At 44.9% G+C, this 27,319-nt stretch overlaps 1 protein-coding gene across 1 annotated transcript in view; it reads right to left on the bottom strand.

Annotated features, from left to right (window-relative positions):
* Vang (Strabismus domain-containing protein Vang) overlaps nucleotides 1-27,319 on the bottom strand; it is a 213,217-nt gene that overhangs the window by 33,938 nt on the left and 151,960 nt on the right. Inside the window, exon 3 of the mRNA XM_050177609.3 lies at nucleotides 2,379-3,442. Coding sequence (XP_050033566.1) covers nucleotides 2,379-3,383 — 1,005 coding nt within the window. The 5' untranslated portion in view covers nucleotides 3,384-3,442. The remainder of the gene's footprint in view (nucleotides 1-2,378; nucleotides 3,443-27,319) is intronic.

Below are 27,319 nucleotides of genomic sequence, written 5' to 3'. Positions count from 1 at the left end.
TGGCTTGCAGACTGACTTCTTTCTTGTTGTCATATCTGTGCTTTCAGTGCCGCTCTTTGTTGTGCTTTCGGCACTGAGGCTGCCGCAACGACATGACAAAAGGGCGCTTCACTAATTACACAGTGCGTGATGCTGCTTTGCCTGTGCGACACTTCTGCACTGGCAGCGTCTTGTTGAAGTGTCGTAGAAGGAGGCTTGAGAGTCGCGAAGCAGCTAGATGTCTAGATGTATATGGCTCTAACTTGTCTTCACCTTGAAAGGTATGTGCATTGGTGCTGGTAGTACTTGTATTCTGATTTCTTCCTGGCAGTAAGCAACTTGGCTTCGTTTCATCAGAATAAGTAACAGCTGTGCTGGATATGGGGCGTTATATGACAGCTGTTAAAGTGTTACATGACAAGAAACCCGGTGGCGGGCCGCGCTTACAAGGCAACGGTGCGAGGGCATCAAATGTCAAGAGTGCAGATGGTGAGGATGGTTCCGCGGACGTAATCACTATGTGGTATGCGTCTACGCCTCTTCTCAGGATAGTTGTCGACGATCTGGTCATATGTGACTTTGGTTGGAACTGATGATGACGGCTACGTGGAAACTGTGTGCGACTGCGGCAACCCAGTTGTAATGTTTCCAGCTGTTGGATAATGAGGGAGTCTGCAGCGTATACCTTAAATCGGCTGGTCATCTCTTCCTTGATTTTCTCTCACGGTTCATCCTTATCAAATATGTGCATTAGGTAGAAGCGAAATGCCTCACCGGTGACGTAGTCATTGAAGTTGTCGACCATATCCTGTTCCAACCATGATACAGCAGATGCGTGGCACTCGAGGAGGCGAAACCAGTCTTCCACGGGCCCATCGTCCACTCATCCGGTGTACTTGGCTATGTCCAAGGCTTGCAATGATGCGGTCATGATGCTGGTCGGTGCCAGTGGTGGAGCTCTCTGTGGGTTCACGCCATGGTGTTGAGTACTTGCATGATGATGTGAGGCCAATGAGATGGCTGCCAGGTCTTTATCCTGTTGACTTGCGTTACGCGAGCAGGAGGTTCCGCACGGAAACAAACATGGTCGCCCGAACACTGCCTTTATTCTTCGTCTACCTCTTTCTCTTCCAGTGCACTGCACTGTCTTTGTGCGGTTCGTTACATATATATATATATATATTTTTTCCAGTAGCTCGTACAGCAAATAAACAAAGTGGGAGACAGAAAATAGCAGCACTTGTAACTTTTTCAGGTCTGGCGCATTAAGTCATGAGCCAGCGGGTGTTCATAGCATCTGCTTTTGTTCTCTGTAAGGAACACATTGTTGGGACCCGCCGCGGTTGCTTAGCGGCTATGGTGCTGTGCTACTAAGCACGAGGTCGTGGGATCAAATCCTGGCTGCAGAGGGTGCATTTTGATGGTCGCAAAATGCAGCAACGCCCGTTTCCCATGCATTGGGGGCACATTAAAGATCCCCTGGTGGTCAAAATTATTTGGGGTTTTGGCATGTAAAACCTCAGAATTCAATTGAATTCAATTCACATTGTTGGGAAAAGGTGGCATCAACTGCACTACTCCAGTTTTGTTGAAGTTGTGAAGCTACACTTTGTCGATTCTGAATATAGCTGCCTAAAGATTTTCACTAAAGAGTGCCTTGTATCCACCAGCATAAAAGATGCTTTTCCTTCCCCAAGTGATTTAAGGCACCTTAAGAAAATGTAATCACGCCAATGCTAGTTGAACTGAAATGACTGTACAGGAAAAACTACAACATACACTCAGAAAAAGTTTACATTATTGCATGACACAGTGGATAAAACCTCCTACTGTCAAACTGCAAGGCCTGTGGAATTATAAGTTCGGATGGCCTATATCATTCATACTTGAAAATGAAAATGGTTATTAGGGGTGTACAAATAGTCCCTCCTGAGACTGAATCGCGTACAAATCGAATAGTGTTAAAAGTGAATCAAATCGAATTTGAATGTTCAATATTTTTCAAATATTGAGTTGACCATTCTTATATATCATCAATATTCACAATGCTAGCAAGTTTCTGTCGTTACACTGCATGCTAATTACGAAGTACTGTTTATTACAAGCACAAATGGAGCATTAGGAGCAAACAAGAGGTTTGTTAGCATACTCATTACTCGTTAGCGAGTGTGAATGATGGCCGCTTAGCCTAAAATGTCTGGCTCCTTGAGTGACATATAATGTGCTTAACTACGTAACTTGTAGTATATGGCTTTTTGGCTGCAACAATGGAATTTATCACCTAGTTGGTGATTGCAAGTATTCAAAAACAATTTTAAAATATTTTCATTTACAAACATAGTGTTATTTGAAAGTTTGAATTATTTGCACACTTCTAAGTGTTATAAGTTGCCACCCACCTGATAGTACTTCTCGAGCATCCACACCGCTGCCCTCTGTATGCTGAGCTGCCCGACCGCGTAGCTCCTGCTCTGCCCGTCGGGAGACCGCACAATCTTCACATAGTACTGCGGCTGCAGCTGCCGTATTTCTACGAGGATGACGGCCATGTAGTGAATAAAGAGGAGTGAGTCCACCAGGGACAGAGCAAACTGCACTATGCTCAGGTACGTCAACTCGTAGTCCTGGTGACGTCGCTCGTAGATGCGGACGCAGAAGAAAAGCCAGTACGAGAAGATGAACACAAAGACAAGGGCCAGCACCACCGCCCTCAGGATGAATATGCGCGGCATTGTCGCCCGAGGCCGTCGAACGAACAGGGCCCAAGTGGCGACCGCAAGGATGAGAAGCTTGAAGGCGAAGCTGATGAGGAGGCCGTCGCACTCTGGTCCGCACTTCTGCACTTTCCACTCTAGCATCTCGATTCGTGGTAGTGCCACCATCACTATAGGGGAGAGGAATGCCGCTAAGGACAGGATGCTCGTCAGCACGGTCCCCGCCCACATATGACAGCGAAAGAAGCCTCCGGGTGTGCCTTCAGGTTCCCGGCCGAGTCTTGACACGTCTTCAGCGCTGATTGAGCGCTCGCTCGTGTTTCCCGTGATGGCCGTCGTGTTGTCGCCCCAGTTGTCATCCTGTGGAAGGATCTGTACCTCGATGACCTCATCCCTGCGGTCCCCACCAACCTTAACCTGCGTGGGACATGACCTAGTGGAGCGATGCGAATGCCTTCGGCTGGCACGGTACGAATGCTGCGGGCCGTCGTCTTGTTTCTGCTGCTGCCGCTGTTGGTGGTGCTGCTGGTGGTGGTTCTGGATGTTGTTGCTGTGGTTGTGGTGCCGGGAGGACGAGGACCTCCGCGACCGCTCACTAGGGCCTGATTTGACGGATTCGTTGTCGTGTGACATCTTGTAGTTTGGTGGCAGCTGGATCCCACCATGGACGTCCCCCGACCAGAGGGACATGGCCAGGCCACCGGGCCGTCGCTGTCAGCCCAGCCGCTACTGCAGCCTCAGCTGCACTCCTGCAGAGGTTGAACAAGTGAAATTTTGTAGCTTCTCCTTCACATACTTTAGGCGTTGTGCTTTACAAACAAGGACATGCTGTAGGTGCAAGACCTTGCAGCAATGAATTGCAATAGCACTTCATTTTAAGAGAATACAAAGGTTATGATGGTAACTGCACAAGTCACAAAAGCAACAAGTCACAAATCACAGATGTGTTGGGACAGGTGTGCACAATGTAATTGTTATAGCTGCATACTACAAGAACATTGCACATAAGATGAAATATTTGCAAGAAGTGGACTGAGAAATTGTTCTTGTGCATTCTCTTTCTGTTTCTTTTTTATAGAAACAAATGAACTAACATTCCAATTATTACGAACAACATTTGTTCACCATAAAATTGGAAAATTTATTTATGACGAGCCCTGGGCAGTCAATCAAATACCTTGCCCTACTGACGTCATTAGGGCAATTTGCGCCAAATGGGTAGGGGAGGCTGAAAATTCAGCTGAGCAGTGTGCTGCGATTGGCAGCGATGTACATTTTTAAACCCTTATAATAAATTACATGCTTTACACGGAGCACTTAGATGTGTCAATAAATGATCAGAAGGACCTACTCTAACAACTCAGTACGTTTGTACAAAATAGTCAAAATCGATTCAGGGTCCCCTTAAGCTTTGCATTTAAGAGTGGAACGCCCACATTATTCAAAGATACCTGACTGCTTCTCATGCTTTCCCGCAATTGCCGCTTATGTAACCGTAATGTTTACTGGGAAACGCTGGCGGCGAACGCTGTGCACGGAGGAGAGCTCAGAAATGTGGCCTCCTGCGTGGGCCAATCCTGGAGGTAGTGCACAGCCTCACCAAGAAATTTACATCATTTTCAAGTTTCCGTTATTGCTCCACACTTTCAATATTTCAGTCTGAGAAGATTTAACATAAAAGGCATGCACTGTCGATGCTTTGTTTCATGACATTTCTTTGTGGGCTGACATTCTCAAAATTCCGAGGAATAACTTTGTCAAGAATGTGAGACAAGGTATCAGCAACCTTAGTGATAAAATGTGTGCCAGTATAACGCACATATCCTGTATATCATATAGCAAGGCATGGCATTTACATATACCTATATTTACACGAATTTTCGCTCACAGGACACTGATGCTGGACGCCGACACAGGACTTTCTGCAACATGGGGCTTTAACGCTATCGCATTAATACAGAGCTTTCATGTTCGATATTCTTGCTCACCAGCTCAAGTTTTCTTGTCTGAAGTGAACCTTCTTTACCATATGAGAACAGAACCAGCAGATTTAATTTTTGTTCACTCTGAAGGTAGGCATTAGCTAAATCTTTTATTTGCTTTTTTGCACACAACAAATGTCCTACCCTGAAGGCTCTGTACATTTATGTACATGCCTGCAACGCTAACGAACGAGTGAGTTCAGTGATAGATGCCACATAGTTGGACGAAATGGGCATAGCTGCGGCAGAGATTATTAAAAGGTGGGTGCATGATTAACAGTTTAAAGGCAGCGAACATAAGATGAAAAGAACGTGACTTTTTCAGAGCAACAACATAGATTAAGATTCAACGGCTCATCAGCATAAATTATTGAAAGGGCCAATTGAAGCTGCCTCACCTCAAGAGGGGTGCACGCAAAAGTACATTCTTCCATAGACTGATATATATATATATGCATGGCACGTACACACCAACGTGTTGACCGTGAGAAATGTGTCATGAGCAAATGAGCAATTCAGTCAACAAATGAAGACATGACATAAAAATTGTTACAGCGCAATCACATGCAACCACAAGTATGAAGGACGGGACACAAGCGCTTGTGTCCCGTCCTTCATACTTGTGGTTGCATGTGATTGCACTGTAACAATTTTTATGTCAAGTATGCACCAACTCACCCAGAAAGAAGTTTTAATGAAATGAAGACATCATCTGATCTGTCCCTACTTCATATAAACATTCGCAGCCTGCAGAACCACTATGACGCACTGCTTCATTTGAATGCGTCTCTAAAGTGCGCATTCCATGTGATTGCATTATTCGAAACTTGGCTCAGTAACTGCTCTGACATTTTTCATCCTAAACTAGGCTACTAACTTGAAATGACAAACTGATCGAACTTGTTCTCAGATAAGGTGTGCACTGTGCCGTTGCGTGGAGGTGTAGCACTTTATATCAAAGCATCAATATCTTATTTTGACAGGTGCAACATTGCCATTATGTCAGACTTATGTGAAACTTTGTTTATTAAAATTCAACCTGATCGTACCACAAAAGGTTTACTACCATACAAGACTAAAAAATTATGATAGGTGTCATATATAGGCCACCTCTTAACAAAACAGATCTTCACAAGAACTCAGAAAGCTACTCGAGACCTGCAATGAGACTAACACACGTCATTTTATTGGGCGATATCAATACTGACGTCACTGAAAACAACTCTACTAAATATTTTTACACTGATTTACTTGCTTGCGAGGCCTGTTGCAACTAATAACATCTGCCACTTGTATAACAAGCTCGCAAAAAAGTACACTTGATCACATCATAAATAGTCATCCATCAGCAATATTTGTAACAGGCACCATCTCACGTGACATTACTGATCATTTGCCAGTATTTACAATATAAAATTCTACTAATCAAACAACAAAATCTAAAGGCAAATGCAAAATTTACAACAAGAAAAAGATTTTCCACTCTTTAGCATGCACAAACTGGCAAGAAATGTATTCTGCAGGATGAAACTGAGGATAAATATAGTGTACTCGAAAACATTTTGCAACGTCACGGGACAGTTAGAGAGACCACCATCATAATTATCGGAACTAATTACAAACACAAACAATGGATAACTACTGGCCTTTTGCACTAATCACAAGAATGACATGTATAAACAGTTAAAGCGACAACTGCATAACACTAACCTCGAAGCTAGGTAAGCTAGGTATAATCATTACAACAACCACCTTACTAAAATTTCTAAATTTCGAAACAATTCAATGACAAGCAAATAATGACAGTAAGGCAACGTGGAAAGTTATTGATGAAGCCCTCAATAAAAGAAAGACAGACAACACTGTGCCAAGAATTCCTGATGATGTTACATTTACAGCTAATAATATTGCTATAAGCAATGGTTTTAATGACTGATTTGATAACATAGGTACTAGCAAAAACGCAATTTTTTGCAGCAACACGTGTACTTTCAGGCGCAAAAAATCTTAATTTTTCCTTCACCCTGCAACTAACAATGAAATTAAAAAATAATTCTAGGATTGAACAAAAAAAAAAAAAAACGAAGTCTGTAGGTGACGAAGGCACATCAGTTGAACTTGCAAATAACTTCTCTACACCTTTAACTCAACTCTTAGCACATGTATCAATTATATTGTTGAAATTGGTTGGTTTCCTTCAAAATTAAAGATTTCCAAAATAATTCCAGCCTTTAAAAAAGGTGGCAAGATAAAACTCACAAATTACCAACCAATTGCCATTCTGTGAGCATTCGTCAAAGTTGTCGAAAGAGCATTGTATTGTAGGCTAGATAACTTTTTCGAGAAACATAGTTTATACACACTTGAGCAATACGGCTGTAGGATGGCGAAATTAACAGAACATGCCCTACTTAATGTTGAAAAAAACAAATTAAAAATACAAAATAAATTACTTACAATAGGTACTTTTGTTGACCTCACGAAGGAATTCGATATGCTTAACCATGGCATATTGCTAACCAACTTAGAACACTACGGAATATGCAGGATGCTAACACTCTTGTCTAAGTACATAACTAATAGAGAGCAATACATACATGTAAGCAGCGTGTCATCATTACAATGTACAATGAATAGTGGTATTCTACGAGGACCAATTCTAGGGTCATTTTTGTTCTTAACTTGCATTAATGATCCACCATCTGTTATATCTGAAGAATGCATCCTTTATGCAGACAATACTAACATATTTATAACAGTGAGAAAGGAAAATGTACTATACGATAAAGCTACAATAACCCTAAAAAGTTATCATATGGCTTCATGCAAATAAACTTCTTGCTAACACTGTCAAAAGTAACTATGTTACCTTTGCCCCTAAAGACACTAATTTTATGTCTAATAACTCGCCTGTAATGAATAACACGCCATTAGAAAGAGTCAGTAGTACAACGTTATTGTGTCCACTTGGACAGGCAGCTTTCGTGCACACACGTGTGCATGAAACAACACTTTAAGATTTAGAGGAATGTACCTTATCTTTATAATTACATTACATTTTCCTATTAAGGAGATTGTTAATATCATATTATTCTTTCATACCTTCACACATTACATATGCTATGGCAATTTAAGGATTAACCTACCCGACAATGGTGAAAACCCTTAGAGCAGCATAGAACACAGCACAATGTGCTCTTCTTATAAAGAAAAAACAGATTGTTTCATATGCTTATGGATTACTAAACATACAAACCACAACAGTTTGAATCAATTATCATGTTTTACTACTTCCTTATAAACTTTTAAGTAACACTGTTCTATGCCCGTCAATAACGTTAACATATCACAAAACCCATATATTCACTATGTTCTACCTCGACGGTACCATTATGCTTACCCTACATATGGACTAGCTACGGATTATATTCATTTTCTTACATTGTTGCGAAACTGTGGAACACATTGCCATATAACATCACATCATTCACATCAGCTTTATTCATAAGAGCAACTTCTTTGAGTTCATCATCTTAATTTACAATAGTAACCATGTTAATGAAGAAAAAAAATTTTCACCCACATTTGTAATAAAGCCATTGTAATATTTGTATTTGTTTTGCCTTGTAATTCACTTGTAATCATTAAAGAAGGCAAGGCAGGTAGACACGGACACAAGAGAACCAGACAACACACACGGTGTTTGTGTAGCTCAAATGTCTGTGGTTCTAAGCTTCACTTGTAATCACTTATGTTAAAAAAGGAACAGACCCCTGCTACAATCCTTTAATGGGCTCTGGGACCTTGCCTGTATAATTATACGTATCAGAAACAATAACAACTGATTGATTGATTGATTCATTCATTCATTGATGCTATGGTGCCTTCAGCATTTGTGCGAGCGCCTGGTTTGCCCTGCCAGAACCAATATGCCACAACTGCAATACATGTACATGTGCGAGAGACATAGTGGCTTAAAGGTAGCACTATAGCACCGCTATGTTCACGTGCGGCATGTCTTTGGCTTTGAAATGCTGAAAGGCCCTTGCTGGTAGCCTTGATTTGTTTCAGCGCAAAATTGGTTGCTAATCACAATAATGACAGCAGTGTCATCAGCAGCAGCATATTTTATGTTCACTGCATGACGAAGGCTTCTCCCTGCAATCTCCAATTACCCCTGTCGTGCACCAACCGATTCCAACTAGCACCCGCAAATTTCCTCATTTCATCACACCACCTAGTCTTCTGCCATCCTCTGCTGCCCTTCCCTTAGCTTGATACCCATTTTGTAACCCTGTAGGCCCAACAGTTATCTAACCTGCACATTATATGACCTGCCCATCGCCATTTTTTTTCTTTTAATGTCAATTACAATATTGACTATACCCGTTTGCTCTCTGATCCAAACTGCTCTCTTTCTGTCTCTCAACATTATGCCTAGCATTCTTCCATCGCTTTTTGGGTGGTCCTTAATATGTTCTCAAGCTTCTTTGTCAGTCTCCATGTCTCTGCCCCATATGTCATCTACAGTAAAAAGCACTGATTGTAGACCATCCTTTTCAGTGATAGCCCAAGTAACCACGGATATCTGGGCAACGTCCGACAGACGTCCTTTCTTGATATTCAGGATGTTCAGGATATTCAGGATGTTCTGATATTCTTGATATTCAGGATGAGGGACGTCCCTGGGAAATCCAAAGGTAACCGCTTTGTTCCTTCGTAGTACGTCCAATGCGGACATCCAGCATGGATATTCAGGGGACGTTCAGAATATATAGATATATATATCCGGGGATATTCCAGATATACACATACCCTGAAGCGACAATAGTGGCCAGGACACATTCAAGCACTCGACCGCTATATATATTACGTTGGTCGAGTGCTTGAATGCATTCTGCTATAGTGGCTCTGCTTTAAATAAACAAAAAATGAACCTATACCAACTTCCGAAAACAATTAAAATTTTATTGTCACCTTATACATATAAAGACCAAAAAGCACATATATGCATATTGTTCAAAGAACAAATATATACACTGATAAAAAAGGAATATTTGCAATTCCAATAGCATAACAGAACAGAACAGCAGAACGAAAATTCTTATTGCCACCCTGCTCGGACAATTGAGTTTACAGCATGGAATAAAAAAAATAATGAAGCAAAAGAAGATATGAATTAGCATTATTAAACTGCGAAACCAACAGAAATGACATGAAGGAATTAACCTTGACCACATCACTTCAATATCACTGAAAACGCCTGCGATTAAGACGTGTAGCTATAGAATTGTAACAAATTTGCAAAAGTTTCCAGTCAGGAGCTGACAATGTCTTTTATATGCGATCCAACCCATTTTTGTTAAAGCAAAGCTTCCTTTGCCTCTTCCTTCAACTTACTGCTGTAGCGCACACCACCTTGGGGGGTGGTTCATAATGTGTATATACATGACAGGCACGAGTAAGAGAGGAAAGGCGATGGGAGAAACTCGTTTTCACCCCGCCTCGTCGAATGTGAACAATGTCCTCTGGAGCTCCCTGGCCATTGCCACATTAGCCACTAGACACCTGTAATTATCCGTGACTCAACCTCAGAAGCATTGCAGAAATTGCGGCGCTTCCCTTTCTACTAATGTGCAAGGCCAGAGGGGATGCAGATAGAACTGTAGAGGGAAGAGGAAAAGAAAGAGATGGAGGGAGAAGAGCAGGTTCCCATATAAGAGATGGGAGAGTTGATGTGAGAAGGAAAAACACCCCACTACTATACGACAGCAGTTGCGGGGAAACAGAATAAACTTAAGTTCAAGGTATGGTACAGTACGTTGCTGCTATTTCTGAAAAATAAGCACCACGCAAATATGTCAAGTGGGCAAATGGCGCAGGGCGTGCAGAAGCGGAGCCGCACCGCAGGGTCCAGGAGACACTATGGAAGCAGTCAACCGTCAAATCAACACTTCTGTGTCCGCCACATTAGCTTTGCGGCTATGGAATTGCTAGAGGCCATGGATTTGATCTCAACCGCAGCAGCCGCATTTCAGCAGGGGCAAAATAGAAAACGCTCATGCACTTAGATATTGGGACACGTTAAAGGACATCACAGTGTCACCATTAATCCGCAGTCCACCACTACGGCTTGCCTCATAATCCGAGTGTTTAATACTTCTGCCACAATGCGATGTGCAATGTGAGGAAATGACAACGATCAACCCTTTAAGAGGTTATAAAATATGGCACACAACAACACCTCAAGCAAACACCTCTCCCTGTGTGTTCTGTGTACTACGCAGACAAACAGCAGTGGTGCACGCAAGGTAACATTTAACATCAACTCACCACTCTCGTATTAGCCTAAACGTTGAAGAAATTAAGCTTTAGCTGCCAACACTGCCACTAATTATTGTCAATCAAAGCATCCAGCATGGAAAGCTTCACTTCCATCAATTCTCACAGTGCGTGGGATCTGCATATTTTTCTTCTATGAATTTCCTTCTCATGATCAGGGTTCCCTGTGATTAATTGACCTAGCTAAATGTACTCCTCCGCAGACTCTAGAGGCTGACTGACGATCCTGAACTCTTGTTCCCTTGCCTGGTTATTCATCATTATCTTTGTCTTCTGCCTATAAATCTTAAACCCCACTCTAACACTCTCTATGTTAAAATCCTCAATCATTTGTTGCAACTCAACTGCAGTGTTGCTGAATAGAGCAATGTCATCGGCAAGCCAAAGGTTGCTAAGGTATTCGCCATCGATGCTTACTCCTAAGCCTTCCCAGTTTAATAGCTTGAATACTTCTTCCAAGCACGCAGTGAATAGCATTGGAGAGATTGTGTCTCCTTGTCTGATGCCTTTCTTTATAGGTATCTTCCGACTTTTCTTGTGTGGAATTAAGGTAGCTGTGGAATCTCTGTAGACATTTTCCAAGATATCTACGTAAGCGGTCTATACTCTTTGATTACGTGATGCCTCTATGACTGCTGGTATCTCTACTGAATCAAATGGCTTTTCGCAATCTATGAAAACCATATAGAGAGGCTGATTGTAATCTGTGGATTTCTCGATTACCTGATTGATGACAAGGATATGATCCATTGTATAGCATCCGTTCCTGAAACCTGCCTGTTCCCTTGGTTGACTACAGCCCAGTGTTGCTCTTATTCTATTGGAGAGTATATTGATGAATATTTTATATACTGGGAGTAATCTAATGGGCCTATAATATTTCAATTCTTTAACGTCTCCCTTTTTGTGGATTAGTATAATGTTTGCATTCTTCCAGATTTCTGGGACCGTTGCAGTCGATAGAAGCTCCACAGAGAGAGCCGCCAGTTTTCCAAGCATTATGTCTCCTCCATCTTTGATTAAAACGACGCTTGTTCCATCTTCTCCTGCCACTCTTCCTCGTTTCATGTCTTGCGAGGCCCTTCAAACCTGATCGCTAGTTATAGGAGGAGTTTCTGTATCCTGTTCATTACTGTTTCTAATGGAGGTGTCCCGACTCCTCTGGGTATTGTACAGGACAGTATAGAATTCTTCCACTTCATTTACTATATCTTCGAGATTGCTGATGATATTACCCTGCTTATCTTTTAGTGCATACATCTTGGTTTGTCCTATGCAAAGTTTCTTTCTCACTGATTTCAGGTTGTGTGCATTTTTTATGGTTTCTTCAGTTTTTCTCACATTATAGTTTTGAATATCACTTACTTTTGCCTTGTTGATCAGTTTTGACAGTTCTGCAAATTCTATCTTATCTCTTGAGTTGGACACTTTCAATCTTTGTCGTTTCTTTATTAGGTCCTTTGTTACTTGGGAGAGCTTGCCTACTGGTTGCCTTGGTGCCTGGCCTCCCATTTCAATTGCTGCCTCTGAAGCCAATCTAGTTACAGTTTCATTCATTAGCTCTATGTCAGCATCATCTCTCTGTTCTAAGGCTGCATATTTGTTTGCAAGTACCAGCCTGAATTTGTCTGCTTTTACCCTTACTGCCTCAAGGTTGACCTGTTCCCTCTTGATCAATTTTGCTTATTCTCTCTTCAAATTGAGGTGAATCCTAGCCCTCATTAACCTATGATCACTGCGCTTTACCCTACCTATCACTTCTACATCCTGCACTATGCTGGGATCAGCAGAAAGTATGAAGTCAATTTCATTTCTTGTTTCACCATTAGGGCTTTTCCAGGTCCACTTTCTGTTGCTATGCTTCTTGAAAAAGGTGTTCATTATTCGAAGCTTATTCCTTTTTGTGAATTCTACCAGCATCTCTTCTCTTGCGTTCCTAGAATCGACGCCGTGGTTGCCAATTGCTTGTTCCCCAGCCTACCTTTTCTCCACTTTTGCATTGGAGTCACCCATTACTATAGTATACTGAGTTTGCACTTTTCTTATTGCTAATTCAACATCTTCATAAAACTGATCTACTTCCTCATCGTCGTGACTAGAGGTTGGAGCATAGGCTTGTACTACTTTTGATCTTATGAAGTTCGATTACTACAGCTACCCTTCATTAATGCTGTAGAGTTCATCAATGTTGCCTTCTATGTCCTTATGGATCAGGAACCCTACCCCATATAGCCTCTATAGCAGAGGACATGTCCGTTATTTAGCAAGCAATGTATAAGCCTCACCAGTTCTTCTAATCTCACTAAGGCCAATGATATCCCAAACAATGCCTGATATAGTTCCTCAAAGAGTCCTGCTAAGCTAGCCTCACTCGACAGACTTTGGATGTTAAAGGTTGCCAGCTAGCCTCACTCGACAGAGTTCGGCTGTTAAAGGTTGCCAAGGTCAATTTCTATTAACATCAGCATGCTCACACATAAAGCTCCCAGAATATTAAATAAGATTGTATTTCTCTGCACACCCTCACATACTTTTCTGAACCTGGCTACCTCACCTTGGAGCTGCACCAGTGCAAAAAAAAAAAAAAAAAGATCGGAGGATCCCGCACATGCTGTACTGTATAGTTGTCTATTCGCGCATATATCCAGTGTAGGGGTTGAGGACGGACGTCGGGATGAAACAAAACTTGGGAGGTTTATTTTACATTATATACAGTGAGATGAGAGTCAAGTAACAGTCGTACAGTCATTACGGGCCGGCAGCAACTCGGACGCTGCGGCCCGCGGCAAGAAGTTCGAGAGAGGTCAATCAGGGAATGCTCTAGGAATCTCTCGGTCTGCTTCTTTTAAACCCTTCGAGGACTGGAAGTCGCGTCATGTTCAGCCAATGGGAGAGCCGGCTCCGATGACGCCACCTTCGGCCCCCGTGCGGTGATGTCACACCTGGCGGCTCCCCGCGGTCTTGCCTTGCTGTTGTGCAATGCTCTCTTCAAAGGCGGAGAAGGGGGACGATTGGCCTCCATTGTGCGAGGGCTCACCTGCTCCCGGTGGTACGGCCCCGCTGTGGTGGCAAATGCCTTCTTCAAAGGCGAAGAAGGGGGACGCTTGGGCCTTCCCGGTACATCACAGCCGTCCGGTTGTCACGGCGCATTATCGCCGTCACGCCGTCCCGGCACAATACCGCCGTCTTGCTTCGGGACCCAATTTACTTGCAACAATGCCGGGCTATCCCTTCGCTTTTCTGGAAGAGTTAAGCAGTGAATAGCTACCGTGGGGCACACGAAGTGCGGGCCGCCAACTTGTTTGCACTTGTCGTGCCTCAGGAATGTGTCATCCATGCTTCTGCATTCCTTACGTAGCAGTGGCGCGATTCGATGTGGTCTGGGGAACTCGAAGTAGGCTCAGGAAACAGCCCCATATCTAACAGCTCGTCCTCGCCCCGGATGTTCTGAATGGCCGGTGAACTCAATTCGCTGGCCATGAGGAACGCTGAAAGAACTTGCAGGGTGTTGGTGTCGAGCCTCGTTTGACGAACTTCGGGATCCTGGGCCCTGGAGAACATACGTCAAACAAACAAAACACAGCGCTGCACCACGCGTAAGCACAGGCTCTTCACCCCTGACTCGCCAGGCTATTACTGCGTCAAAATGAACCCTGATCTTTTATTTCCCCAATTTTGACTAAACAGTTCCAACCACCCTTCCAAACCGCTATCCATTTCTCCCCGAATGCCGACAAGACCAGAGTACTATTGTTGTTGCAAAACAAAAGGGTCGTTGACGTTGCAAACAACAAATGAAAACAGCCAAACATACCTTAAGTGGCTTAACTACACGAACAGCATGTTTCCAACCCTACCGCAGTGGCGTACTTATCTCACGTGCCGGTGCCACTGAACAAACTGGTCAACCTCACAAGCACGTAATCACAAGCGCGCTAGCCTTGCGGTCACTAATCAGAACGCGTACTTGCGTCGTAGGCAAACGTTTCATTACGCTTACTCGCGTTTCTTCCCTGAAAGTCCTACAGGACACGTGACTTAAACGAACAATTAAACTTGCAGGACTTACACACTCCGCAGAACCCTTAAAATAATGCGTCTTCTAATAACTAGTTCCAGGCACGCTCACTAAAGAAGTCAGAATACGGCTGCCCTCAACACACACGAGCAACCCAGTCATAAATATGCTTCCTTCCGTCCACACAGGACACGCGCTAATGGAACTAAGGACGCTTCTCCGTGCAAATCATGCACTCACTGAAAACCCACGCGGTTAACCCTAGAAAATAAAAAAACACATAAAGAAAAGAAGGTTAACTAAAACACACGCGCGTTACGATAGGCCTCTCACCGATAACCTTGACGCTCAGGTTACTCACACACAAAAAAAGAAAGCCTAGTATTTACTCATTAACTAACACTTGCGAGACTACATGTTTACACAAACCTCATCTTTCAAATCTCGGAGCTTCTCAAACGAAAACACAAACAAAGCTCACACCTTACATATTGAAAGAAATCCTAGTCTCAAATCGCGAAAACTTTCCGATGCTCAAAACAAAACACTCCATTTCTACGGAAGGGCTCTCGGCCTCCCTTTCCAAACGCTTACGTCTGACTCATACTTTGAGTCGTACCCGAGGTGGTCGCAGTTTGAAAGCTACTCTGCCTGCCGAGGAACAACAAAAGGGCTGACTCACTATCAGCTCCCCCAAGACGTTACGGTCTCCTGCCAATTTGCGTCCTGGCGCCCCGCTTTCCTCACAAACTCGATTGACCGCGTCGCTACTCCCCACCTGGTCTCGTCTTGCCACATTGCGCTTCTTCGTACTGCACACTGAGCTATAAAAAGAACTACGGAACGACGAGGAGTTTAACAGCCCCATGCCCTTTGTCCGCGTCCGTGCAGAGCATGCTTCTCGGTCTCCTTTTGACCGGTGGCTCGAACGTTTTCGATGCGTCAACATCGTCAGTGACGACCGCACCTTTTTCCTCGCGCCCTGCCCTCTTGGGTCTCTCGCCATCTTTGGCGGCGCTACATTAGTTACCGCCTTTCGGTCTTTACCGCGCTTCTTTTTACGGCGCTTTCTCTTCGAACTCACTTTCATGTCGCCTTCTCGTGCCTCGTGCTGGCCGGTACACATTTCGTCGGCCCGGATCGGTCTCTTACCCGCACCGTCTGAGTGATTTACATTTAAATCTACTCTCACTTTGCCTCGACTGGCGGACAGCCCAACCGACTCTGGAACAATGCAGCAGGCTTTACTCGAGTTATGCAACTCGCACTCTTGCGAACTGCCCTCTACTGCACTGCCCAGCTCACGCTGTGCATCTGCACACAGCCCGTCGGTATCGATCGCTGTCTCACGCGCACAGTCCGAATGATTAACAACTGAATCATCCCTATCTAGGCTATCTAGACTGGCAGAGAGCCGCACCGATCCCTGAACAATGCAGTTGTTCTCTCGTGAGCTACGGAGCTCGCCACCCCGAGAGCTATTCTCAACTGCATCGTCCAGTTCGCACTTCACTTCTGCACGCAGATCTGGCTCTACATGGGTGCTCGCGTCTGTCGGGTCAGCAGTACCCTTTTCTTCGCTAGCAACCTCGCTAACATAACCAGCGACGCACACGCGTGGTAACTGTGCCAATTTGTTCGCAGCTGGCCTAGCTGTCTCTACAGTCATCTGTTGGCACAGCACCTCGTCGCTCTCCCTGCGGCCTTTAACGGCCTCTGTCGCCACTAAGGCATCGTTAGCAGCTAGCTTTTTCCCTTCACTTATGAATCTGCAGCCAATCTCACAGGCACTACTCTTCTCGTCGGCTTCTGGCGAAAATCCGCTCGATGCTGCCTCATTCTTTCGCTCTGTACTACCTACAGAATTCTCAGACAGCCGTTGTCTCTGTGCCATTAACTGATCACAATACTGTATCTCTTTGATCAGTGCTGCCTTCTCTCTCTCATACTTTTGCTCACGCTCACGCTTACGTTCCTTCTCACGTTCGTGATGCTCACACCTAAGAGTAAGTTCTTGAAGCTCATGCTTCCGTTCATTCTCGCGTTCTTCACGCTTACGCTCACTCTCACGTTCACGACGCTCTCGCACACGTTCACGACGCTCACGCTCCCGTGGCTCCTGTATCACCTCCCAAGCAAGCTCAATGCTTTTGTCATCATTGCCACTATCGTTAATCGCCTTTATAATAGCTGGCGTTTTCATCCGTTCGTCCGCCTCAACTCGCAAATCGTCACACACCAACAACAAGTTTAACCTCGTCAACCTTCTAAGATCCATGGCAGCTGCCCCGACAGGTGGTTAGAACTGTTTTCCTTAATTAATTTGTGCAAACACACAATGCAACAAACTCCTGATTCCCAGAACTATCAAAATGAACACACAACATTTGAGTCTGGCGAATCAAAAGGAAAAAAACCACGCGCTCACTTACGGTTGCAGCACCCTGCCATCCGGTTCATTTGTCCGCTGTTCCCGGTTCCTCCGGACTCCCTGGGTCGAAGGCTCGCTCTTCTTCGGCACTCCCAGTTTCCTCGGACCTCTTTCGACGAAGGCTCTCTCTTCTTCGCTCTTCCCGGTTCCTTAGGATCTCTCTCGACGAAGGTTGATCCGTAGCGCTGCCACCATCTGTTGCATTCGGAGGTGATCCCACCTCTGCCACCAGTCGTAGGGGTTGAGGACGGACGTCGGGATGAAACAAAACTTGGGAGGTTTATTTTACATTATATACAGTGAGATGAGAGTCAAGTAACAGTCGTACAGTCATTACGGGCCGGCAGCAACTCGGACGCTGCGGCCCGCGGCAAGAAGTTCGAGAGAGGTCAATCAGGGAATGCTCTAGGAATCTCTCGGTCTGCTTCTTTTAAACCCTTCGAGGACTGGAAGTCGCGTCATGTTCGGCCAATGGGAGAGCCCGCTCCGATGACGCCACCTTCGGCCAATGGTAGGCCCCCGTGCGGTGATGTCACACCCGGCGGCTCCCCGCGGTCTTGCCTTGCTGTTGTGCAATGCTCTCTTCAAAGGCGGAGAAGGGGGACGATTGGGCTCCATTGTGCGAGGGCTCACCTGCTCCTGGTGGTACGGCCCCGCTGTGGTGGCAAATGCCTTCTTCAAAGGCGAAGAAGGGGGACGCTTGGGCCTTCCCGGTACATCACAGCCGTCCGGTTGTCACGGCGCATTACCGCCGTCAGGCCGTCCCGGCACAATACCGCCGTCTTGCTTCAGGACCCAATTTACTTGCAACAATGCCGGGCTATCCCTTCGCTTTTCTGGAAGAGTCAAGCAGTGAATAGCTACCGCGGGGCACACGAAGTGGAGGCCACCAACTTGTTTGCTCTTGTCGTGCCTCAGGAATGTGTCATCCATGCTTCTGCATTCCTTACGTAGCAGTGGCGCGATTCGATGTGGTCTGGGGAACTCGAAGTAGGCTCAGGAAACAGCCCCATATCTAACACCAGTGGCCCAAGTATACTCGGCAAGACAGCAGCCACCAACACCAACAAAGTGGGGCTGAAGAGCAAAGAATATACCGTTCGTTAGTTTTCAACTAAGAATTCCGTAGCACTTTACAGGCTTCTACCACGTTTCGCAAAAAAGGAGTGCTATAATGGTACTCTTTTTGAAGTTCACAAAATGGTTCGATCTGGTTACATTACCAGTAGTAAGCGTCCAAAAAATATAAAATTCGTTCTTGCATGATGTATGTACCTTTTAGGTCTTACAAGTAATTGATCACGCTAATATTGGTGAGATAGGGTATATCATCCCCTACCTATATATGTATTGTCATCGCCCTACATGTCCTCACAATAAACACACATTCTTCTACACACACAGTGATATCATATTTTCATAGAGAGACACAACTTTTTTTACCGCTGCGTGAGCACAGATTTTTGTTCTTCCAGGTGACTTTACTGAACTTCGCACACCCGCGTGATGTGAAGATCAGCCTCGCACACGTAATGCCAATATGTGGGATCACCCCTAATCTGCGGCAAGTTGATTTTTCATCCACTTTCATTGCCATTAATGTATCATTTCTTTCAATTCGATTAGTAAGTACAAGTAATTTCCCCTATGTTTTCCTTGGTGTCTTTGTTTGTCGGCTTCTCATGATATGATTAATAAAAATCGGGCCCCTCGGTTAACCCCCCTTCTCGTCCTTACTGAACTACGCAGAACAAGAGACGCGAGAATGTAGCCACAGTTCTTGGCCTCAAAGCTTCCACAAGGAGCAGTGCGGCGGTAATGCGGCGTCACTGTCGCTGTGTTTGGCCCGGATAGCGGTAAAAGCCAACAATCCGGAATTTGTAACAGCGGTGTTGTGGGGACGGGGTATCGAACACGGGACCTCACGCTCCACAGCGCAGCACGCTACTGATGTAGCTACGGAGTAAACTTCGTCTCAGCCTCACAATCGAAGGAGTGACCCTTCGTGCATGAACTTGTCAAACAAAAGCTGCAACTCAGATTTACATACTGTGCGCGCATGTCATGACCAGCAGTATGAGCACGGGCACAAACTCGATACAACGCGCCGAGTTGGAGCACCGTGCTCGGCATGACATCAAACCATGACCTCCAAGACGTGCGCGCCAATCACATTCGAGACTGGGCGGTGCAGGATCTCGGAAGCCGCGATGCACGTACGATAGTTCTGTAGGCTGTCAGCAGACGGCGCTAGCTCCCTGACGCCGTCTGCTGACAATTGCTGCGGTAAAGCTAGGGAAACGATGGAGCAAGTTTTATTAGAATGTGGAGACGTCTACCCAGCGGTTCATTTATGCACTACTGGCCTCCTTTCCGCGAGAGCAGTGGAAAAGTAAACGTGTCCACAATAGGGATTAGTAAGAGGCGATTGGAGGATTGGTGGAAGAAAAGTAGGGAAACGGCAAAAAAACTTGGTTGTGGGAGTTCACAGTGTTTATTTATTTTTATTTTTTTTTACCTAAGTAGGTCATCAGGCAGTATAATAGCAACTGCTTGGTGGCGCGACCCACCGCCCCGTTCCAAAAGGGACGCTCATAACATCCATTCATCCATCCATAAACGAACGGGCTTTGCACACCTCGTGAACTCGCTCGGGTGGTGCAGGCGAATCGAACGTACCTGTGGTACGCTGGGCTGCACGCACTCACTGCAAGGTTCAGGGGAGCATAGGCGAAAAATTTTCATTTTTCTGAGAGGGGGCTGGGGCCCGACTAGTTTTCCGAACTATATATATATATATATATATATCACCCTTTATAAAAGTTGCACGTGATCAAACTTCGCGTGACGTCGAATAATTGTTCACTGAAGTGACGGCCTCATATGAGAATTTATATACAAGACCTCATAGTAGAAGACGGTTCAATTTCACAGCCTGAGTCCCCTCGCACCACCAAGAATCTGGCGTCTCTCGGTGGTGTAACCTTCATTCGTATAATTGTCTTATACTTCCCTATTGCTTCGCTGTCATGATTGCCATGATTACACTGATTACTTAGCAATCATGCGCGGCTGCTATTGACTGTGATTTCGAGTGAATCTGGCTTGGCCTCACTTCAGTTACTGAGTAAATTATATATATTTATGGCCTCTGCATGCAAGTGGCGACGTTTCCCTTCCTAATAAATGTTGCAAATTATTACAAGAGTTTTTCTTCTTTTTTTTTTTTCATGAGTCGTTAGCATTGCTTAGTGTGAAGAGAATTAAGCGACACTGAGACACATATCAGTCACGTGTATTTCACACGACGTTGATAAAATACTCTGCTGGAGGGGTCACTGAAGTTTGCAGGTTTTTTTTTTTTTTTTTTCATTGTCAAATAAGAAGGGGGGGGGGGACGCAAAGCAATTTGAAGTAAGATATTCATTCGCTAGGCATAGGATATCCATTGTATAAGAAATAAATGTTACTTGGCTACCCCCTTCTCTTTAAAAAAATATAATAAACTTTGTCCTTTGTATATATTTAAATATATTGTGTTTGTGCATGATGTTTACAGTAGAAATTAAGAGAAAAAATGTTGAAGTGAAAAAATACGGATGAGGGAGCCACCGCTGGTGCTTCTGATACGCTAGCCCTATTGTCAGGATTCGCAGAAATAAAGCGAAAGTATCAATTAAAAGCCATGTACGTCCGCGCCAACAATGATGCAGTAAGCTTTTAGCCACAAAAAAAAATTTTAAGCGAAGAGGTAGAGGCAACTAAAAAGAAAACTCAAATGACGTGGGAGACCGAACTCTGGTAATGATACTGTTACGGTGCATTTGGACAGCACCATGCGTGCATGTGGGAAACGAAGAGGATGTTCCTGTTCTGGTTCCGCAATGAAATGGTGCAACCCACTTTGAGGGATCGGCGATGAATCGGGCGGTGAAAGAACTGTTACCATTTTTAAAAAATAAATCAGCGTGAAATGAAATAAGCATCTTGCAAAGAGGATTCAAAGTGTCTGTTACAGAGGAAGTTGTGTAGACTGTCTTCTGGAGCTATGACCTTTGTCTCTTACGTCTCCCTCTTGCGCGCACGGACCTGTCCGAATTCACCGTAACAATACTTAAGGGGGCGGGGGCGGGGGGAGTGCACAACAACGACAGACAACGACGAGTGCAGTCCGCTGCTTCGCGTTAATCTACCATGGTCAGAACTGCAAGAACTAACCCAGCATTGAGCCCTCCACAAGTACTCTGAATGAGCTCGTTTGTTACAAGGGGCCAACACTGGACGAGCATGGAAGCACCGGCCTAACGTATCGTCGTCAACGCGAAGTTAGCTGCGGCTTGCCTTATTCGCTTACTCTTCATCAGCTGAGGTCCCCATCGTCTCTCGATCCAAATTGCCTGAACCCAAAGTTCTTTGAATAAGTTCGGTCGCAAATTGTTTACAGTACATATATATATATATATATATATATATATATATATATATATATATATATATATATATATATATATATATATATATACCATAGCCAGTTGACCACCACGGCGGGTAAGCGCGCGCAGTAAACGCAGACGGATAACTGCGTACTTTCGCAGTCGACCAAACATCGTGGCCGTACTATTTTTCGCCTGTACCCGTGTCCCACTGATCACCTCCTTCCTTCCTATTTGTTTCGCTTAAACTGTGCCGCGCCTCTCAAGTTTATGGACCGTGACCTCAAACTTGCCTTGTCCGCACGAGCGGTCAAACGGCACTCGCCCCTGGGGAAAGAAAGCTGTGCGCTCTGAACTCGAATTGTTTCGTTATCACGATGGCAATCGCGCAGATGTATGATTATCTAGACGGTAAACGCTGAAGAAGCCCTTTATGTCGAACGGGATATTCTTTTCCACGTTCGCGCCCATGCTAGCTATATTGTGTGAGAGCACGGTATAAGTATATATGCGCAGGCACTGGGCGGTAATCAACTTCGAGATTGGGCAACGTGGTCATGATGCCAAAGAACTGGGAAGGGAAAAAAACGGAAAGGAAAAGACCACATGCAAGTAGACAAAACAAGCAAAAATGAGAGAGAGAGAGAGAGAGAGAGAGAGAGAGAGTGAGAGAGAGAGAGAGAGAGCAGACGCAGCAAGTTCAGAATATACCGAAGCTTTCAGCGCTACTGCGAATAAGTTAGAAATAACCATGCCCCCCCCCCCCTCCTCATACGTTTCACATTACTAACGCACACATGTCAACCGAAATAAACAAATTAATAAATAAAAATTAGGAAAGGGATATTAGTAAGATATAATGAACTTTATAGATAAAAAGAAAGTACTCGATGTCCGTAATCCAGCCCGCAAAAGAATTACTCGATCAGCTGCAAACTGCCACAAGTGTAATTAATTACAAGCAAATAATTACACGTAATTGGGAACGCTTAGGAGTAAGGATCAACGGCGAATATCTCAGCAACCTTCGGTTTGCAGATGACACTGTTCTATTCAGCAACACCGAAGACAGTTACAACAAATAACTCATGACCTTAACAAAGAGTGTAACAGTGGGGTTGAAGATTAATATGCAGAATTCAAAGATAATTATCACTAGTCGGGCAAGGGAACAAGAGTTCAGGATTTCCAGTCAGCCTCTAGAGTCTGTGAAGGAGTATACGTTTATCTATACGTCAATTAATCACAGGGAACCCTGATCATGAGAAGGAAATTAATAGAAAAATAAAAATGGGTTGGATGGCACACGACAGCTCCCGACTGGACGCTTACCGTTATCATTGAAAAGGAAAGTGTACAATCAGTGCAGTTTACCGGTGCTGAAATATGGGGCAGAGATTTGGAGACTGACAAAGCTTGAGAACAAGTGAAGGACCGCACAAAGAGCGATGGGACGAAGAATGCTGGGCGTAACGTTAAGAAACAGACAGAGAGCGGTTTGGATCAGAGAGCAACCGGGTATAGCCGACATTATAATTGACATTAAGAGAAAGATTTTTAAAAAAAATAGAGCTGGGCAGGTCATGTAATGCGCAGGTTAGGTAACCGTTGGACTATTAATGTTACAGAATGGGTACCAAGAGAAGGGAAGCGCAGTCGAGGACGGTGGAAGACTAGGTGGGGCGATGAAATCAGGAAATTCGCGGGCGCTATAGTTGGAATCGGTTGGCACAGGAGAGGGTTATTGGAGATAGCAGAGAGAGGCCTTCGTCTTGCAGTGGACATAAAATAGGCCAATGATGATGATGAATTACGCGTAATTCATCATCAGAATTAGGCTTTCACCGTTGCACTATAATATACGAGTGAAAACGTGTAACATTACGCGCTAATAATTTTATTTTTGTGGTTACCGCCTTACTTAGGTTACAGGGAAAATTTTGACGTACGAACTATTTGCAGCCTCACGAAGCAACAGTGGCTGGCGGTAATGAGGGCGTGGGCAGGGCTTCACTACAGACTTAAGTTGTATCCGACTAGCAGCAAACAATTCTTTGCGATTAGTTTTGAGTAACCATCCTTACGTGCCTTCACCAGCCAAGTTAAGCCGCGTTAGGTCTACGAGCCATAAAATCGACAATCAACTTCAGAACCAGTGGCGTCTAATGAATCAATCTTCATTGCACACGTTAGTTGAGAGAAAGCGTTAACCGCATTCACTTGTCATAGCTCACGAACTTCACACGGTACCACGCATCGAACCCCGTTTGGCGCTAGGTTAGAGGCGTCGCTTCGATGGGTGCCGCCATGTTTGTTCACGCAAAGCTCTCGGGACAGCTTTTGGGGCTCCCGCTAAGTCAGCGAAAAAGCGTGTCCGACGCAAAACTCAAACGCAGTTTGCGTCTCGCGCATGCGCAGTGACCTCGACGCGATTTATTCGGGACCCCTATTCTAAAACTCTCTGTTATCGACATCCGAAACCAGATTTCCGCTTACTTCACGCTGTTTGTTAAACTTCGTGAGTCACACATACACAGTCACAGTAGGTAATAAGCGCACTGATACAAACACCCATTTCATAGACGTCAGCTATTGGCCAATAGCAGCCGCGTATGGAAATCCGCTATATCACGACATAAAGCGCCCGAAAAGAGTGATAGCAGGCTTCTGTTGAAAAGAGGCCGTTTGAAAGAAAAGGTGACTTCGCGTTCCGCTTGTGAGGTCCCCGCGCTGTGTACGACTGCAAAACATGGCTGATATGTTCGCAGCAGCGTATGCTATCCGCGGACTATGCCTTGTCACCATGCTCGAGGGGTGGTTGAAGACCCCTTAAATTGGCTTTCCCAAAATAATGTTATGTTTCTTTTTTTTTATGTTTCCCAGTTGACTTCGCCATAATGATAACAAGCGCCTTCCCTGACAAAACGGTTAGTGGCGTCTGGCCTCACCCAAGGATACTCGATGCGTTAAAGTCAGATGGTTGAAACTTCTATGTATGTATTTCTAGAGTCTATAGGGCTATAGATGAACATGGAGCTGCGGTGCGAATTATGGCTGCGGTGCGAATGAACGGTAGCAAAACAACAAAATGGTGACATGACTAGGTCACTTAATCTGGCTTTGTCTAGCTCCTCGATGGAAACGGTGATTTGAAGAAGCCTGCCATTGTTGACTGTGGACATGTCCCATTGCAATCGTTTAGCGACACTCTCAAAAGAAAATATCTAGGATTGTTTCTCTACAGACACTGTCCATGGTATAGGTCCCATGCGGAGTTTGTTACTTTGAATGGTAAAAAGTCGCCCCATGCAACCCCATTTTTCCAGGAATTCAAGGAGCACATTTATTTTCAAGGATGTTTTAAGGGCCTCTGAATCTCTATTTCTAAATCCAAGGGTTTTCTTTGATTTCAAGGAGATGTACGAACCCTGGGACGTACAAGTCTAGTTTACTCATACTTTGTGAACTTTTGGATCGAGGTGGCGTAGCAGCCACTTGCGGCCCACTAATGCAATTTACGTTAGAATAAAATTACGCTGGACTAAAGTTTCCTAATGTCTGCTTCTTCCAGAAATGACCGTGAAAGGGCGGGAGAACGTCACGGGCGATTAAAAACATTCGCCCAAAATTAAAAAAAAAAATTGTAGGCGACCCTAATATTTGACTTAGGTACTTAGGTGTCTCTTAGTGGCACTCGGACCTCGCCGTTGGTGTTCTTCAGGTTGGCTACAGGCGAACGCAACGCACGAACCGATCTCGGAGGGAACTGTTTTCCATTAATTAGGCGGTTAAATATCATGCCACCATCTCGTGTAAGACGTCATTGCTTCCGCTTTATATACTTCCGGGTTTCCAAGAATATCGCCTAAGTATTGCTCACGTGGCGGGTCTCTGAAGTCTACGATTCTGTGCTTTTTTGCGCATAATCAGTTATTTCTACTTAACTCTAATTATTCCAGACACTTCAGCAACTCAACTTGAAACTGAACTTATGCTCTTATATCATATCTGTAACGAAATACCTGATTATTGCACTGTACTCATGTTTTCTTCTTTCTTTTCTGATTTATTTTGCATTTCCTGCCCGGTCGTCTCAGGAGGTGAACCGGAAGTGCTGCGCAAGAAAAAAGAGTGTCACTCGATGCTCGTGCCACTAAACAAGCAAGAATAGGCGGTAGACCGCGCACGCTACGCTTGCTCACGCTGATTTGATCACGCACAAACTGCTCAGACTGCTCGCGCACGTACCGCACCGTGTAGACGGACCACGACGTGCGTACAAAGCAAACACGCGAAAATGTTTACATTCGCGACGAGGAGTTCACACTGCCAAGCGTACGCGCGTTGCTGTTACTGTTATTTTTTTTTCTAAGTGACGACGGCAGTTGATTTAACCGCAAAGTGCGGCCGAACGGTTCTTCGAAACACGTGTGCGGTACGGTACGCACGCTTGCCATGTTCATCCGCGACCGAAGGTCATTGTTCATCTCCCTCGTACACACGCACATACGTGTACTGCGCGCGAGACGGCAACGCGCCAGCGGACCGTTCCATTTGGAGTAAATCGCCCGGCTCGGCGAGAGACGAAGCACCGGGAAGAAGATCTGACGCCGCTGAAACGAAGCGGTTTCGGCGCGTCTACCATAGAATAAAGAACCTGCGTCTACTCTAGGCGCGTCCGACCCCGACCGCACACGCGAGACCATGGCGCGCGAGCCAGCGATGCACGCCCCCCCACGGATGGACGACGAGATTGCGCGAGGCCGCCACTCTCTTGTACCAGAGATCATCGTTCGCCGAGGCGAGGGGAGTCCCGCGCTACGTTGAGAGCACGGCCTCTGCTCGCTGGCCTCTGAGCGGCGCTACTATCGCGCCGCCGGTGAAGCCTCGGCAACCATGCTCGGCAATCTCTTCGCGCCTTGCGAAATGGCGGCGATGCTCACCCAAAACATTGCAGCGCCGACCGCACCTACGCTTCTCGCCGTGTCTCGGTGGCAGCCTCTCTTGTTTTACTTTGAAGAGTAGTTATCAGCTGGGAAATAGGCCGATCATGTTCGTTCGTCACAATTTGGTTCAGGAGTACAGGGCGCGTTGAACGAAAGAAAAGGTATCCGCACAAGGGGGTGTGCCGATCGAGCAGACGATGCGAAGGCCGGCATTCTAACCGTTACGCCATGGGCGCTTCTTTTTCCTTTTCTGCATTATAAGGAACCAAAACCGAAGAACTTACAATAGCACACACATATGCGAAAGAACAGAAAAAAGAAAAGGAAAAGGAAAAGAAACCTGCATAATGTAATGGTCAGAAAAATTAAAATAGAAGTCTAAGAGAAAACAAAAACAAGCAAACAAAACAAGACCGTCGTTAGAATCATTGTATACATTAAAATGTGAATTATCTGTTCCTGGAAGACCCTCTT

This window comes from Dermacentor andersoni, chromosome 5, assembly GCF_023375885.2.
Source record: "Dermacentor andersoni chromosome 5, qqDerAnde1_hic_scaffold, whole genome shotgun sequence".
In the NCBI taxonomy this organism is placed as follows: domain Eukaryota; kingdom Metazoa; phylum Arthropoda; class Arachnida; order Ixodida; family Ixodidae; genus Dermacentor; species Dermacentor andersoni.
Note: the sequence above shows the minus strand (reverse complement) of the source record. Positions and strands in the feature narration are given on the sequence as shown.